The sequence below is a fragment of the Corvus moneduloides genome, chromosome 2, assembly GCF_009650955.1.
Source record: "Corvus moneduloides isolate bCorMon1 chromosome 2, bCorMon1.pri, whole genome shotgun sequence".
In the NCBI taxonomy this organism is placed as follows: Eukaryota; Metazoa; Chordata; class Aves; order Passeriformes; family Corvidae; genus Corvus; species Corvus moneduloides.
The window spans coordinates 23,422,002-23,439,587 of NC_045477.1; the positions used below are offsets into that span (position 1 = coordinate 23,422,002).

At 47.4% G+C, this 17,586-nt stretch overlaps 1 protein-coding gene across 3 annotated transcripts in view; it reads right to left on the minus strand.

Annotated features, from left to right (window-relative positions):
* Positions 1-1,358: 1,358 nt before the first annotated feature.
* LOC116439240 (galactosylgalactosylxylosylprotein 3-beta-glucuronosyltransferase 1-like) overlaps positions 1,359-17,586 on the minus strand; it is a 28,391-nt gene continuing 12,163 nt past the window's right edge. Inside the window, exons 2-6 of one of the 3 annotated variants that reach the window (XM_032098501.1) lie at positions 10,793-10,941; positions 9,926-10,461; positions 8,380-8,676; positions 7,772-7,879; positions 1,359-4,720 (exon numbers count right to left, since the gene is read on the minus strand). In XM_032098501.1, coding sequence (XP_031954392.1) covers positions 7,793-7,879; positions 8,380-8,676; positions 9,926-10,461; positions 10,793-10,904 — 1,032 coding nt within the window. In that variant the 5' untranslated portion in view covers positions 10,905-10,941 and the 3' untranslated portion in view covers positions 1,359-4,720; positions 7,772-7,792. Of the gene's footprint in view, positions 4,721-7,771; positions 7,880-8,379; positions 8,677-9,925; positions 10,465-10,792; positions 10,942-17,586 lie in introns of all 3 variants that reach the window. The other 2 variants (XM_032098500.1, XM_032098499.1) reach the window with 2 other exon arrangements.

Consider the following 17,586-nt stretch of genomic DNA (forward strand, 5'->3'; position numbering starts at 1 on the left):
CTCCCTGGGAAATTAAATTGAATGCATACAGAAAAAAACTAAACCAAACCAAACACCATCTTCAACAGAGCTTGAAATTAAGTTTGTGCGAGAGCCTCTGGATTGTCCCAAGGGAGGGGGCTTTCCCTCCCTCCCTCCCTCCAAGTGCGGTTTCACCTCCAGTCGGGCCTGAACATAATGAGAGACTGAGAGAAGTGCCTTACCCTGCTTAATAAGATTCATTCTTGCTTGCTCTTTTTCTCTCCCTTTCTCCTCCATGCCCTGTCTCCTGGGGGCTGCACTAGATCCCTGCTGAAAGTACAGCAAAGTGACTTTGGGAAGCTTTGCCTTGAAAATGCAGGGCCCAAGGAGGGGAGGAGCAGCTGGTGGAACACAGTGATACCAGGCTGGGTGCTCATACAGTGCTGGTCAACGTGCCTTTTCCACTGCCCTCCTAGTCCCCAGGGTTTCCATTAAGGGAAGAGGAAGGTAGCATTAGTCCTTCTGCAGGTGGAATCTGTCAGCCAAGCAGAGCTGTTCCTCATTTTTGGGAGGTGAGGTGGTTTTAAACCATGACACTGTGTTTTCTGGTGAGGTGGATGTTTCAGGTACTTTGGCCACAGCAGTTCTTTCTCAGCCTTTTGCAGGATCTTGGCTTGTAAACTGCACATTGTTCTTCTAGCAACACCTTTGTGAATGTGATTTTTTTATTACACAGGTATCAATTTGGCTTGTGTTCTAGTATGCTAAATTTTTAGCAGGGCTTCCTCAGAAGAGTCTTAAAACTGCTTCCATGTTTTTGGGAGGTGAGTGCCCTGTTGTTAAAAAACCCAGATAGCTGATGTCGTGTACCTTGGACCAGTGACAGAGTAAATTAGTGAAAGCATTAGAAACAAGAACTGGATATCCAAGCTTCTCCCAGGCTTGTGGAATAGCCAGAAGTGGGCTCCTGTCAAATAGACATTTCACTAAGACAGCTTGTGGCACCCTTCCCTTTGGGATGGAGAAATGACTGCCAAAAAAATATGTTTTGACCATCACTCACTCACTTCTGAGGCATGGTCAGCACCTCTGCAGAGCAATCTCAGTAGGGATGGGCACCGTGCCCAAAATGGCTGCTAGAGATGCCATGAGACTATGGAGTTTAGGCTACAGTCTTCTGTCTCCTATTTCCTTTATCTCCATAATGCATGCACTGGTCTCAGGGACCTGAAGTGTTTTTGCTTGACTTTCTCTTGTAACATTCAGGTCAGATGAAGAGTGAAATGAATAGCCTTGAAATGAGAATGACCAAAATAGATACTTTTCCCATTATAGGTTCTGCTGTGTTTTCCTGGAAAAGAAGTAAGCACTTAGGCTGCAGACAAGACAATGCAATATCATACTATTCACATCATATTTAATAATGCTCTAGTACCATTCAATATAAATAAATAACCATTAAAAAGTACTTTCTCGACATTCTCTTTTGTTCATCAATAGTATTTTCTGCAACAGGAAAGGTTAGTAATATTCATTGGTTGGTGAGTTGGATGAATCTCAGAGAACATGAGTATCAGTACTGATATGCTAGTAAAAACCAGGCGCTAGGATGCCTCTTCTTGCGTTTAAATACTTCAGGCTTGTTCTGTGGCTTCCCTCCTTACTGCACTCACTTCCCCTGAAGCCTGTAACCCCGATGCTGCTGCTGTCCTGGGCTCTCCCACCCAGCTCTGCTGGTGAACAACCATCTTGTGGTGCCTGTTACTTGCCATCCTTAGCTGATATGCCTTGGCCAGCAGCAGTCCTTGCTGTCCTCAGGCTGCCCTACAGGGAAAAGAGTATTTGTGCTGAACAGGCCCACATGTCTGCTAGCCTGGAATATCAGCTGCATACATTCATGCTGTCCATACAAGGTCTTGGTTCTGCACAATGTAGTGACTGACAGAACTTCTTGGTTTACAAAAGGTCTGCTCCACAGGGCCAGGCTGGGGCAAGAATGGAGATGGTGCAATAGGGCTGGTCTTGAGAGCTGACTCTGACCAAGACTGAACTGACAGCATAGTACATACAGAAGGAGTAATTTTGCTTTCTTATAAGGAGGTAGAGAGAACAACTCTCTAAAAACGTGTGTGGCGGCATCTGTCGCAATGGGAATAGATCCTTGCTACAAACACTCACTGTCAGTGCCTAGACCCTAGGTAGGACCTGTGTGAGATTAAAGGCCAGAGAATTAATCACCACATCTCCTCCTGTTCATACGGGCAGAAACTTTGCCCATCTCAGAGGAGAAAATGGAGGATCATAAATCAACTCCTTTATTCCCTCACTCTTGCTCATTCATTGAAACATCAAAAAAGGGGACTTAGTCTTGGGTTAATGCTGGGTAGAAGCACTGAGCCCACCTGTGTGGTGGCAGGATGGGTTGGCAAAGCCCACTGGAGTGCAAGCCCTGCTACCTTCTGCAGAAGGCAGGACAGAAAGCCATGACAAATGCAGAGTGAAAAGCATTCTGTGGATGCTGGGCTTCCTTCATGTTATCCAGTGCCAGTATGCCATACCCTTGCTCTGTAAGACCTTTCTAGGGTCCAGAGAAGACACTGTTCTCAGCCCATTCAGTATTTTCTTCATGTTGAGACAGCTGGCAGGGTGAGCCTGTACTGCTGGTGTGTTCATCCAGACAGACCCTGGCCTTAGTCTCACTAAATGCGGTCTCCATTTCTCTAATTGATGCCTATTCTTTGATTTCTTCTGTCTCTCTCTCTCTGAAAGGAGGCATCTCATCCCCTTTGCCCCTCCCATACTTTGGCCCCCTCCTATAGCAGGATGTGTGGCTGCTCCTTTTCCATTGAAGGAATATGGATCAACTCCCTCTCTCAGATACCCTTCAAAGAGCCCCCTTCATGGAGGCTTCCTGAGATCCCATGGGGACTGTCTGCTCAGTGAGGCAGTCCTTTGCTCATGTTTTTACCTCACTGTGATTGCTTGGGAGCCAGAAACTTAGTGCCACCCATGTCTGTTGCATAAAGGAACTGTAATTTCCTTCGCTGTACTGCCCCCCTTGCTGTGTTTCTGATTATTTTGCCAGTTTAAGATACCATTGTAAAGAAACCCCGGGGAGCCCAGAACACACGACATTCATTGGCGATCACCAAGCTCTACTGTTCTGAGGCAAGGGGGAAAATATTCTTTCTTCATGAATATGTCACATGACCTAAGCTAAAAACCAAAATTAAACAAGGAATAGGCAGAGAAGAATTCTAGTATAAATAAATCAACAAATAAATAAGATTCCTGCTAGCCCAGAATTTCTTGGGCAAGGGATGACTCAGTTGCTTACAACTTCCTCCCAGCTGTGACATCCTTGATGTGTTTTGAATGCCTAAAGCCTTGTTTCTCATGGCCTGAGTGAAGAATGTTTTAAAGATATGCTCAGACAGGTTTCTGGGTCATTCAAGGAATCTTCCTGGAAAAGTCACAGCGACACCACTCCCCACGCACACATATGGTACCAACACTTGTGCTTTTAATCCAGTGCATCTTTCCTTCGGTCCTCATTTGCACCTCCTGTTTTGTAGGCTGCCTCCCACCTGGCCGTCTTCCTGTTTTATTGAGGGAAAGGGAAACCCTTCCACATGACACTGACTCCTCTCTCTTCACAGCACCACATACTCCTCTCAAAGTTCAGCTGGAAAACCTTGCCACGCTTATTATTTCAGTTGTCTTGTATGTGCTCAAGATAGGTTTCCCGGTGATGTCTCCACATTCCTTGATGTTCTCACAGCAGATGAGTGCAGGCTGAGGGTTCCTCTTCTCCGAGCACTTTTCAACCACCTCCCTCTCAGAGAGTTGTCTTCCTCTCTGGAGGTCTAGGAAGCAAGTCCATGCACATGATTTGAGGCTACTGAAGCACCTGATAGTGCTGCAGCAGGCTTCCAGGCTTTGAACACATTCAAGTCCACCCATCTTTGCCCCTGCTTTCTGGTCTCTGCAGCAAGACACAGAGGCATGGCCTTTGAGGTACAGTACCTGCCGTGTCTCCCTGAGCAGGAGAGGAACTTCATCCAGAAGGCTCTGTGCCTGGGGATCTGAGATGGCGTTTTCCAAAACAACTTTAAGCAGGGACAGTTCAAGATCTGAGCTGAGGGATAGGTACCAGATCCTCCCTGAACTCCCAAACCCCAAATGAGGTTCTTCAGCACAGCTTCCTCTCCAGCACTGAAGGCTGATCTGTGTACATATTGGAGTGCATCCCTCAGAGGGAGGGACTCTTGTGCTAGCTTTACTTTAAAGCTGTTTTGAGAGCACACCAGCCTCAGGCCAACAAGTCCATGTTTGTGCTTTAGTGGCAACTCCTGTCCTTGAACTACTGCAGCTCACAGCTGCTGTACTGAAGCTCAGGTTTCACGAAATGCCAGGAGAGACCTTTGGTGGCACCTGCATCCATCCTGGATTTCAGTCTCTGTGCTGGCACAGCTGAGAATGAAGATCACATCTAATAAGTTATAATGAATGGTTAAAAGTACAGGGCCCAGTGGGGAAGGGAAGCACTCCTCTCCCAGGTGGGAAGGATCTCAGGGCACCACATCAGCTCTGTCTCTCCTTATTACCACCTCTTTGGGTAGTGGAGCTGTTTGGAGTGATGACATTTGGGGGTGTTTATCATCCTCCAGCTGTGGAGCAGAGCACTGGGCAGGACAGGCAGGGTGCACAGCTGCTACGGTTGCTGATGGACTTCAGGAACAATCACAGCCCTCTGCCTCTGTCAAAACAAACACAAGGTGAGGTAAGAAGGTGTAAATACAACATCCAGTGTAACAGGGCTATCCCCTGGCTCAGACAAACACCTTGCAGGCATCAGTAAACAGGTTCCTCAACCACACTGTGCACGGCTTTGGGCTGGGGTATGGCTGAAGAGCTGCTTGTTCTATCTGCACTAGAGTCTTAGCTGGGAGATTTTTATTTATGAATTAGATAAAGTTTCTGACAGATTTTTTTTTGTCTGCACTTTAAGTCATTATTTTAACTTCTTTGATAATTTTTTTAAAGAAAGAGTAGGAGGATGAGATCTGAGAATCTCTATTCAGTCTGTCTGGAAGCTCTGAAATGCAGATGAACCTTCTCTGTTTCCAAATTTCACAAGGCAGCAGGAGTCCTATGCTAACCTAAGCACATTCTTCTCTTTCGGATGCCTGTAAATAAAAGTTAGCAATAAGAATAGGTAGTTTTTATAACACCAGTCTTCTGTGATAGTTTTCAGGACTTTAACAAAGAAAAATACGAGGTGAAATTGATTTCCATCTCCTGTTCTCAGAAGCCAAAGCCTGTGTTTCGAGGGTGTTTCAATACAGTCGGCAGGGATGTATGCTGTGACAGCTTTTGGCTGCTCTGTCTCAAGCAGCCATGCACATGGTCCAGCTAGAGATCAGGAGAGTACCAAATCCCACACCAAGCAATGTCTGCCTCACTCACATCTGCAGGATTTAAAGGGAAGGAGGGCTCTGGGAGGTCTTGGACTTAACTGGCTTGATCTGATCCTCAAGGAGGACTAATTGGCAGGAGGGAAAGATGGAAACATTCTTCCTATTGTGTCTAAGAACTGAAGATCCTCAGGGGAGCAATTTTGCCTCTTTTTTTTCTCAGCACTGGCTTATCTAGATCATGCCTATCAAGGCTCTGAAGCTCAGCAGCCTTGATAGTAAGGACCTGCAAAACACTGTAGCCTTCAGCAGAGATCTCAGTGTAAAATTTTAAGAGAGGCAATCTAACGATTTTGCTTGATTGCCCTTGATTGTCAAGCAATTTACCTTGCATGGAGTAGATGCCACCTGCCAACTTGGTGAGTCAGAGCAGCTGCCCCCACATGACAGACAGTGGTGCAAAAGGGATCGTGGTCAAATTCACTGCTAATGCAAGTGCAGAGATCCTTTAAAATCTGCAGGGCTGACCCGGCCAACAATCTGCTTGGAACCGTTGGAGAGGATGGCTTGGATAAAGGTGCAAGTCCTGCTGGTGAATCAGTGGCAGTGTCTTAATCTTTTAGAATCGTTGCTTTCCTTTCCTTTCCCACAACAAGTGACTCATGGGGAGCCATGCTCATGAGAATCCATAGCTGGTGCATTGCATTTCTTGTGGAGGCTGGCTGAGCGTTTGGCCAGGGAGGGAGGTGAGGACTAAAGTGCCCATCCATAAATGGCACATTTGTGAAAACATCACATCTGCACTCTGCATCTCCAGTAGAGCAGTCAGCCCTTCCTCTGGCAAGCAGGCAAGGAGGGTCTAATCTATCTGAGATTTATAGCCCTGCTCATCCTTTACAAAGTAGGTGATTCCTCCAGACCAGTTAACTGGACTCTGAGTCCTTATGAGCTGAGTTTGGGCAATCATAGCTTTAGACTACTGCAGACCCAGCAGGGATGAGAGTGCAAAATGAGCCTGCTGCTGCTAGTGGATCTCACAGAAGTGCTGGTGAAAAGAGGAGCTGCCACCTAAGCACAGGTATTTTGCATCATTTATGGGTTTCCAGGATATCTGAACTATTAATAAAAAGCTGTCAGAAATGGTACAGGGTTTGTGTGCTGTAGGAGGTTCAGGTAGGCTACCCCAGGGTCCCTATGGTGGCACCAGGTGTCTGTGCTCAGGTGCCTGAGTCCTGTCCCTTCCATCTGCTGCTGGGTGTGCAGGCACTAGGCTTGCTTTGCACTATTTGTGTGGCTGTCACTCAGAGATGATGAGGTGCTGTGGAAATGTTGAGTGCAGCTACTAGTGATGCACACAGGAGATCAGTGCAGGAGTTGAAATACTCATGACTGCCTGTATGAAACCTGTCAGTTTTATTTTCACTGGTACAGCTGAGCTGAGGTGTATATTAGGGTCAAAACTGAAAGCAGTCCTGGAATATCTTCTAAAGAAGGACAAAATCATTCAGCATCCTGTGTCCTGACACAGATACAAGTCATTTCAGAAAGAGCTGGGTACTCTGAAATTGGGATACTTTTATTCTTTTGGGACTTTTGGGATAGGAGTCTGCCATTGAGATCAGAGGGCATGGCATCTGGCAGAGGAGGTCATAGCTCCTCTGAAGCCTGTTCATCATCAATCTCTTTCTAAGAACATATCAATGATCTCTGATACATTCCTGCCATCACCTGTGGTGGTTGCCATAATCCCCCATTCTGCTGCTGAACCTGGCTCTGTGAACTGCAAAGGCACTTCCTAGTGCCTTCACCACTTCTCCTCAGCTCCTAGCTCTGGTAGCATTGGTAGCACCTCAGACTGAGAGAGTCTGTGTAGGCTGTGCTTTGCCAGTTCCTGTTCTGAGGTGCTCTAAGTAAGCATTCCATCAGCCTTTCCCTGCTGCACCCACACCACAGCTGTTCATGCAGGATAAAAGGTGGATGCCTGAAGCACTATAGAGGTGGCAGGGCTGCTGGGACGAAAGGCTGCCTGCAGGAGTGGGATCTCGTTCCACACTGTAGGACAACTCCCACACCAAAGGGAGTTTGGAGCTGGATTAAAGAGTCCAGGGGCAAGGAATCTGGCTTGTCATTAATACTGAGTGAAACTGGGGGATTCTGCTGTCACTTTTCTCTCTGTCAGGCAAAACTCCCACATGGTCTGCAAGGAGGCTTGAATGAGTAAGAAATACAGACCATACATGGATAAAGATGAGAATCTACTTCTTGTCCAAAGGGTGGCATGGTGAATTACTGGAGCAGTTGCATATGCTGTTTTTGAGGAAATAATAGTAGAAATAAGGAAACAGGTACAGATTATTTGCCTTGCTAAAAACAATAAAGACAAAGATACTCACACCCTGGAGCTGGCTCTCTGCTTACACCTCTACTCTGGGGTCTGTAAACCCACGCTTGCCTTCATTAACCAGAGTGGGCCTCTCAGTTCTTGTGTGCCAGACCAACACCTAGAGGGAATCACAAAGAGTTCAGGCATTCTGACTGCCATGGAAACAACAACAGTACTGCACCCATTGATTGGATGGCATCCTCAGAAACCTGAGGCTCACAGCTGTTTGAAGCATGTGGTTCAAAGGGCTTGATCCTGGGAGACACTTCATGGGCACATGAAACAGTGACAAGGAGGAGGGATCATTCTTGACCAAAATTCCAGGCTCAACCCTCTGCCAATCCTGGATTTTGGAGAAGCAATCTGGGCACAAATTGTACATCTGAGACTCTTTAATAACAGAGAATGCACAGCACTGCTCCTCAGCTTTCTCTGAGCTTCACATCTGTGAAGAATTTAGCAGGCTTTGTCCATCTGTCTGTCCCAGCATCATTTGGCACTGACATGTGCCAGCACAGGGCAGGCACACTGGAAGGTGGAGGGGTGTGGCAGGAGGCTGTAAAAACAGCCAGGACCCAGCAAGGAGACTGTATCTTCCAGATTTCTTGTCCTACTCACCTTTGTGCAGTTGGCTGCTTTGGGCTCCAGCCCGTCCATAGTCACTAGATCCTTCAGCAGACTGGTTTCCTGGTAGCCTCCTTTAACTCCCTCCAGCTTGAAACTGGCATGAGGCTTCTCCAAAATCAACTTGATGCTGATAGCAAATCCGGCCATGTCAATAGCAAAGGGCCGGTTAGGGTCAAAGACGGTTTTCCAGCCCACCACCTTCCCTGCTGGGCTCACTTTTGGGGATTCATATCGCAGCCCCCCGACAAAAGCCACTGGCCAGACTGAGACCCTCCTTGTGTAGCGCATCTGTGTGCCAGAAAGAGACAGTGCTGTGAGAATTCGACCCCACCACGTTTGTCCCAACCCCTTAGTGCACCATCCTCTGCTTTCATTGGCACCTGTCCTCCCCCATTGACTTCCTAGGCAACCACACTGCTCTAGGCAGCACAAGCTCTACTTCACCTGTGCTGCTGCTTGAAGAGCTACAGCTTCCACGGCCACGAGGCAAGTTTTTAGCACATTATTCTCTGAACACCAAACTCACTGCTTTTCTGTGCCCACATTCAGTCCCTCAGAAGAATGAAAACCTCTGGTTTTCTCATCCCATTTGCACTTTCACCTTTTTGTTATGGTAGAATTTTATCATTTTTGTAAATGCCAAATACTACTTCTACCAGGCCTCCAGCTCTGTATTATCAGCTCCACTCACTCCACCTTCACACTCATGCAAGTAATCTCCCTCCCTGACTGATTAATCTTCATCCTCACCTATTGCAATTTCTCCCCCTACCTCCTGCCTTGTTTTTCCAACTATGGCTACTGCCTTAAAGTGTGGAGGTTTATTGAAATTGTCAGAAAGGACCTGGAAAGAAGTAAGAAAGGATGAGCTTAACAGAGACCTAACAACTCTGAAAACTGGAAATATGTTCTGATGCATAATTCTGCTCTTCAAGTGGCTTAGTACAGTTTGGCTTAAATGGGTGACAAGGGAGTTTACTGGATTTTTGCAAGTTTACAAGGGCTTGGCAACTCACAAACGCCAGGTTTCCAGCAGAAGTCTGGGCAAGCTTCTGTGATCCCAGAGGCACAGCCCTGTTGTGGCTGGAACTTGAAGAACTGAAGGGCAGTCAAGGAGAAAGTCAGACAACTTTTCTATCATCCCTTTCTATCATCTCTTCCCAACAACAGTGCAGATTTATGCCTTACCAGAAGTTTGTCTTTGGTGCTTATTTAAACTTGGTCAGCTCTCCCTGAGGAGATGCATAAATTCTGAGGTATGTATCCTGTGTTCCGTGGCAGGGAGAACCCTAGCTGGTGCAATGGTGTGTGAGTGGCTGTTCACATCTGCAGCCTATAGCATGGCAAATGTGTTTTTTGCCCCTTCAGCCCTTTAGAGCACTGGCTACTGGGTTTACATAACTACAGGCTTGCATCTGTCCTATACCCAGCTGCCACTGCATGCAGAGTGGGTGAGGTCTTTGCAAGTACAACTGGGCTTAAGAGGCTCTGCAGCTCTATCCTGCTTTTCTGTCCCATGTAATTTTATGTCTCTTACCTCCTCAAAGAGCTCCAGGCTGTAGGTGTTATCATCATCGGCAAAATAGACTACCCCTTCTGGTGGTGCGGTGTTGCTGAAGCTGTCCCTCAGCCAATGCAGCCCCAGGTTCCTCTGTAGTGTCCCTCTTGGGGTGTGGGATGGGATCCAGGACAGACCCAGCTTCAGGCTCTTGGGTGTCTCTACGTTGAGGTGGGTGAAGTTGAGCCCAGCCTTCTCCAGCAGGTTGGATACAAGGTTGGTCCTCCGTGGAGAGTCCTCCACCACCACCCAGTGCAGGTTCTGTACGTGGAGGAAGGTGTTGGCCAGACGGGTCAGCTCAGCTTTTTGCACTGGCCGGGTGTAGGTAGGGGTGATAACAAAGATAGTTGGCAGGGTGTCTGACCATGGGGGAGGCCTGGAGTACACATAATTCTGGATGATTTTAGGCGTTGCCCCTACGCGTTGCTGCTGCCGAGTGCATGATGAGAAGCCTTCTTCTCTCAGTGCAGACGTACCATTAAGGAGAACTTTAGAGGTCACGTTCTCGTCTGTCTCTTCTGGGGCAAAAGGAAGGAAGAAAGAGGAAGAAAAAGAAGATGTCAGAGGACTAATAACTGTTGGGCCGCCTCCTGTCCAGGGAGGCACACATCTGTCTGGAGTTAGTGCTTAGCACAACAACATCCTCTTCCCAAAGCCAGCCTAAGGTGCATGTTTAATGTGCTCTCAAGAACACTTTATGTTCCTGCTGTTGGCAGACCCCGAGGGGGCTTTCAGGCAAGTTTGTCTTTGTTTAACCCATCCCATGAGAGAGCATCTCCTGCTCAGGGTTCACACCAGAAATCACCACAGCCACCAGCACACCAACAGCAGACCTTTTGCACTTACTTCTCAGCAGGCTGAGGTAGTGGGTGGTTGGATACTGGTGCCACAAGGTTAGGAGAAGAGCCCATGGCAAGGCAATCAGGACCGTGGTAAGAAGGTTACGTCTCCTCAGCATGCTGCAGGGAGCTTCCAATGCCCAGGCATCTCTCTACCTCTCAGAAAAGAAAAAAGAATAAGGCCTCCGAAATATCAGACACCGAAAATGCAGGGAGGCACAACAAATGTTTGGCCCTGATCCAGCAAAGCGTTGTCTAAGTTTACAAGGAGCTCCATTAACGTTGCAGGTCCAAACCATTATCCAGCTTTGGTGCTATTGAATAGAAACTTTTAGCTATTTCTATTGCTATAAAGAACCTCCCACTATTCCGTGATGAAACCACTGTCCTTGACTTAGGGTTGTTCATGTTGCTGATTCTGAAGTCAGAGATGACTGCTACTTGCCTCATCTTCAGGACTTATGTTCATCCCTGAGCTCTGTGGTGACCATTTCATTTTCTTCTTTTGTACAATTTTTTAGAACTGTTTGCAAGATTTGTGTGCTTGAACATGGAACTGGACAAAACAGTAGATGTCAGGCATTCTCTAGATAGCCAGCATCTCTTTACACTTCTGCAGTGTTAATTCATCCTCCTCATGCAGGTGCATTGAGGAAATCAGGCATGCACGCTATCACCTACTAAGTGTTCCATGAAATCCCTGCCGTGGCGATTCCACAGTGCTGGTGTTGCCTGCTGAATGTTCAATTATCCCACATCCCTTTCTACTTCTGGTTTGCAGTGTTTGGCCATTGCAGCATTTAGTTTAAATCACAGACTTTGGAGTACCCACCAGGCCCTACCAGGTCCTCTTGCACTCCTAGGCTGAAGGCATTTTGAGGGAAGAGAGTGATGGCATCATGCTGATACAAAAGATTGAAAGGAGGTTCAAATTGGTTGGCTCTAAATTCCTCCTCTGCCAGGGATTTTTAAGTGTACTGAACTCTGCCAGTCAGCTAAAACCAAGGTCCTCAAAGGCATGCAGGCACATATTGTTCAAAGGCAACTCCTTGCCCAGGATTTGGGTCCAGCAGCTCATCTGTCCAGAGGGGAAGGATTGCCTTGCTTCAGAGTTAAAGAATTGTGTGAGAAGAAACATGACAATTGGTCTAAAAGGGCTCTGCACTGACAGCAGCCACAGAGTACTCCTGGAAGATATTAGGACATGCTATTCTAAATTCATCCTCTGGGACCTTCTTAGAATCTGTCTTTAATTGTTTCTCTGACATTTGACCTTGGTGTCCTGAAAAAACAAGGGTTATGCAATTGCAGGGCTCGTCAGTGCCCTACCACCAATAGCTGTCAATCCTATTTCAGCCAAATCTGACAGAAGACTAGCATGTCTCAGCAAGTCCTCTGGCTGGCAAGTGGATGTTCATAAGCCCACCTAAGGAAATTACTGCAACACCAGCTCATTCCTTGTTAGACACCAATGGTACCGTGCTGGAGCAGTCCCTTAGGGTAATGTATTCCCACTGACTGCTCCCCAAGCCAACCATTAATGGTGATAATATCTAACGTTTCTTACCTCCTCCTTGGGAAGCACCATGGTGAGCATTTCACTACTTTCAAGCTATAAAAAACTGATGAAGAAGTGAACCAAGGAGCCTGTGTGGCCAGGGGCACACAGGAGTGTTTTGGTGATGTGAGCAGGAGCTTTGTGCAGCAAACGTGCTGGCTCTGCTTAACTTCACTGCTTTTTGGTGACTGGGTCTGGGCCAGGTACAAGAGTGTCCTTGAAGCTTTAGTGCCAAAGGCATGGGTCTTTGGTAAGCTACAGATCCAGGCTGGGCGCACGGCAGGACGATGTTACCCACACCAAGGACTGCTTTCCCTACAGGAAATCCTTTCTCTTACCAGCAGTGTAGAGTAAAGCTTCCCATCACTCATGGCTGTGACAACAGACAGAGCCACAAAAGAAGTCCAAGGATTGCTATTAACAACTGCAGATACCTAGGTCCACCCAGGCCCTGGCTCAGGGTCATCACAGCTCCTGGATTCCTCCAGTATGCTTGCAATTACAAATGTCCCTGCACCAGAGTCAGGCAGCCAGTGCTTCTTCCCTTTAATAAAAGGCCTTAATTAGACACAGTTTCTATGCAGCAGACCTGCTACTGCTGCAAACTCAGGTTACTTCTGGAGGGAAGGAGAGGCAGCCGTGTTACCAAGAGAGCACAGAGGAGAGTGGATCGGGGTTAGAAGAATTTTTCACGAATTCCCTTTCTAGTTCCTTCTCCTCCTCCCTCTTCCAGCCAGCCCTGTTGATGGTTCCCAGACACTGCAAACAAGTGGAGATGCTGTGTGTGCAACTCCCCTGGTGCTCCATGCTCATTTATTTCTACATGCATCTTCTCTCTATTGCTTTTCCGAAGCAAACAAGGCTGAAGAAGTTAAACCCTGCATAAAGCCCCAGGTAACTTGTGAACCTCAGAGAGGAGCTGACTTTAACCCCATTTCAAAAAAATCTCTCTTGGAATACTTTATTTTCTCTTTAAAATGCTGCCTTGTCTCCCCCACTGTCTCCCCCTGCATCCATCATGCGTGCTCTTCTCTGTTGCTTTGTATCTTTCACCTGCCTTTTCTCAGTCCTTCAGAGTCTCTTTTCTTCCCTGTTTCCAGGACTACAGGAATCCCCTGGCTTATTAATAATTTTAGCCTTTGTCTTCTGTCCTTACCCACACAAAGGCCCTTTGCATTCTCTTAATGTCCACCCCGAATGGAATATTTCCCACAAAGTGGTCCATTAAAGCATCAGTCCATCCTTTTGAAAACACAGCATCAAAATCCAGTCACATATCGATGCCTCTGGGTAGCCTGCTGATGGCCCCATTGGGGCTTACAGAGGTTTACTGCACATATTTTTACCTACTTTTTATAATTAAAACCAAAGTCTCCTAAGTGGCTCGGATTAATTGCATGCTTGCTGGCAAACATTACTGTGTGTATTCTTGGCACAACCATCTACCTTCCTCCTGCCTTTAACCCCTCCCAGAGCAGATTCTATTAAATGAGATTCAAGATCAGAAGAAAATTTTGTGATCATCTAAACCCATCTCCTGCGATCATCTGGTAATTCCTTGGTTTAAGCTGTAGAGGGCAGGGACTATCTCTTAATGTGCTCGTACAGTCCGGCACTGATCCCAATGGGAGCCTTTGGATGTGATTGCAATACAAATATTATTGATTGTACTCTCTTGCTGGCTCTTCTCCTCCCTAGCTATTTCCCCTGTCCTGCCTATTCCCCGTTCTCTTTCCTTTTCTTTTTTTCCCTAGTGTCTCCTGCAGCCCTTGTTTGTGTTACACACCCTTAACAACATTAGCTGAATGTTTGATGGATGCCTTCAATATGCTGCCTGTAGCCTTCTTGAGCTGTTTTCCAATTACACATCCCTCTTCTTAATTTCATCCATCAATCTTCTGTTCTCCATTAAAAAATAAACACACACACAGAGCACAAAGCTGAGTATGATAGGGACAAAATGTTTCTCGTTCTACTCTTGCTTCACGCTGCTTTGTCAGACTTCTCGGCTCCTGGGATGCAACACCATTCACTTTCCATTTAAGCTCCATGTGCTGATGCAGGGGGCATTATTCTGAAAGGATTCAGGAGAAGACAATAAGAGAAGCACACGACGGGAAGAGCTGGATTCCCCAGAACGATGCTGAAGAGAAGTAAGATCTGGCTGAGACTCAGACCATCACAAGTGACCAATTCCTTCATCTGTTGTTGACTAATTACCAACAGGGAACAATTTGTTACGGGCAGGACAACCCAGATTTTGAGAGAGGGATAAGGATTCCAGGCTGGAAAATGACCCAGGCAGTGACTCTCTCCCTGAGTTGCAGAGTGTTTGAAAGGACATGCTGGGTGAATGGGAGAGAGGTGAAAGGGAGAGATGCAGCTGACTGGGGATTATAAGGCTAACACGTTCCAGTGCCTCTGATTTTCCTACAGCCCTGTTGAGGAGGTGCTCAGTTTACATCCTCTTTGATAACTCAGAAATGGTTAGGATCACATGGGCTTTGGTAGTTCTCTTCTGAGGTTTTGGTTCTGCCCTCTGCCTGCCTGATCCAGAATGAGAACCACACCTTTCTAATAGTTTGCTCTGCAAGAAAGGTGATTTTCCAGCCTCTGGTTCAGGGCAGCTGGCCTGTCTGAGCCAGGCTTACAAAACTCTGAATGCTGGACCAAGCCCAGCCCCAGGACTGTCTGGCTCCAGTCAGAGACACAGGCTCTAAAGATCATTACCTTCCCAGAGGGACAAATTTCACAGTTCAAACTGTCCCTTGGGAACATCCCACCATCCAGTGTAACGATTTTCTAGACAAGCACCCAAAGCAAATTGTTCTCAGGTAATGGAGCCAAAAGTTTCAAGAAAGACTCCCTAATCTTGTTTTGAGCCATGTTTGCAAGCCTATCATTCTGTGTGTACCCTGGGAGGAGACAGGTGTGGAAAGGGGAGGAGAGAGGAACGTGAGGGGCAGGGCTGAAGCAGACCGGCAGGTAGCTGCAGATGACTCTTAATTTCACGCACCAAAGCTGTCAGCAGGGTTTTTGGTTTGTTTTGCCTGCATTTTGCTGCCTCTCTCCACGAACCTCTGGCCACCTTGAGGAAGTCCATGCAGATTTCATGAGTTCCCAACTCCCGGTGTGGGAGATGTGATGCTGAAGGCAGAGCAGCGAGCTTTCAATTATTGATGAGAGCGACCTCTCTTTAAACAAGGAATGCATAATTCATGGCAGTGCCGGTATTTGTGGTGAGCAGCACCGGCTCAGTCTCTGCCTTGCTGAGATGCACAGGAAGCCGCTGTCCCCTCTCCCCCCATTCCCTTGGGCCCATCAGAGCCTTCAGCCAAAACTACAATAGTGCTAAAAATTGAGGCAGGCCGAGATGCTGCAGTGCTTCCCCTCACTGGGCAGCTGCCTGCTTGTTTGAGATGTGCACGATAAAGTGGGAGGATGGATTCAAGGAACCACAGGAGTGGGTGGAATGGGTTATTGCTCTGGGATAAGCAGGGGTAATTACTGTGCAAACACAGCCAAAACAGGGCATTTCTCAGTAGCGAGACTCCTCCGACCCCCAGACAGGTCTTTAGGAATGGCATCGTTGTAGGACAGAACGGATAGGCTAGATCTAAAGGACAGTGCCTGAGGGCTCACATCCAGCTGTATTTCTTGTGGGGGTGGGAAAGAGAAGGGGAAAAGGGAGATTTGGATTTCTGTTCTGTAAGTAGCAATTTCTCCCCTAAACTCTGCTGTAACCGGGTGACTGAAAAGCAAAGGGGAAAAAAAAAGAAGCGGTTTTTCCAGGAAGGGAAATGTTAATCATAGAATCATGGGCTGGTTTGGATTGGAAGGGACTTTAAAGATCAAGTTCCAATCCCTCTGCTGCGGGCAGGGACACCTTCCACTAGACCAGGTTTCTCAAAGCCCCATCCAACCTTGCCTCGAACACTTCCAGGGATGGGCTATCCCCAACATCTCTGGGCAACCTGGGCCAGTGTCTCTCCACCCTCAAAGGGAAGAACATCTTCCCAATATTTAACCTAAACCTACCCTCTTTCAGTTTGAACCCATTCTCCCTTATCCTTTTACTACATGTTTTTATAAAAAGTCCCTCTCCAGCTCTTTTGTAGCCGCTTTTTGGTATTTGAAGGGGCTCTAAGGTCTCTCCAGAGCCTTCTCTTCTCCAGGCTGAACATCCCCAAGTCTTTCAGCCTGTCTTCATAGGAGAGGTGGATGAAACAGGAAGAAAAAGACTCTGTCCTAAACCCACAACTGAGATCTTGACCTCCCAGTAGCCCAGGCAATAGCAGGAGACTGTGGTTCTGTCCCAGGGTGTAAGAGTGCTCTTCTGCTGGGGGTTTTAATCATCCCTCTGCTGCAGACTGGTGAATGGCTGCAGGCAAGTGACACCTGCAATCTGAGTGAGGTGAGCACTCCCCTACTGCTCATGGGGATGGAGGGCAAAGGAAAATTAAGCGAGTCCCCTGGAGAGACAAAACCCAGGGAAGTACAAATAATAAAACAATATGGGGAAGGATGGCCAGGTCCTTCCCCAGGGCAGGAAGAGCAGAACTACCAGCAGCTGTGTAGTTTCAAGGCTCAGCCCCATCAATACTCTGTGCCTTGGTGTGCAGGCTCCTGTGGGGACAACTTCCCTAGGAAGTGAGTCACTCCCAATGAAACAGCCGCCCTTCCCAAGCCCCCCGCGCCTTTTCCTCAGATGCAAAGAAAGGCTTCATCCTCTCCTGCCAGCTCCTCCACTATATGGGAGCACAGTTCCTTCAGCCCAGAAACCAGGCTTGTCCCTCGGGAGTACACCGTGCACAACCCCCATCCCTCCACTGCCCACATGAAACCAAGTTGAGCATTCCTCAAAGCTTGGTCCATAAACAGCTTGACACAGCACCTTCCTGAAGACATGTCCTTGTCCTAGACATGTGGCTTGTGTGTGTGAGCATGGACTGGAGGAAGGTGATGCTTTATACAGGGCTTTCTTCCAAGTCAAAAAAAAAAAGGAAAAAAAAAACCCAACGGAAAACAAAAAAGAAACTTTGATGGAGCTAATTAAATCTGCTGGCTAGGTCCCACGGGAGCCAATACTTTAGAGACAGCACGTGGCTCAGCCTGCTATCCCCAGGTACGTCAAGGGTATCCAGGCACTATCTGGGCTATCAGCAGGAATGGAGATAACCCAGTTTGAATACAGACTAGACCTTGAACTTGGCTGCAAAGCCCGTCCTTGCAGGGAGCCTTCC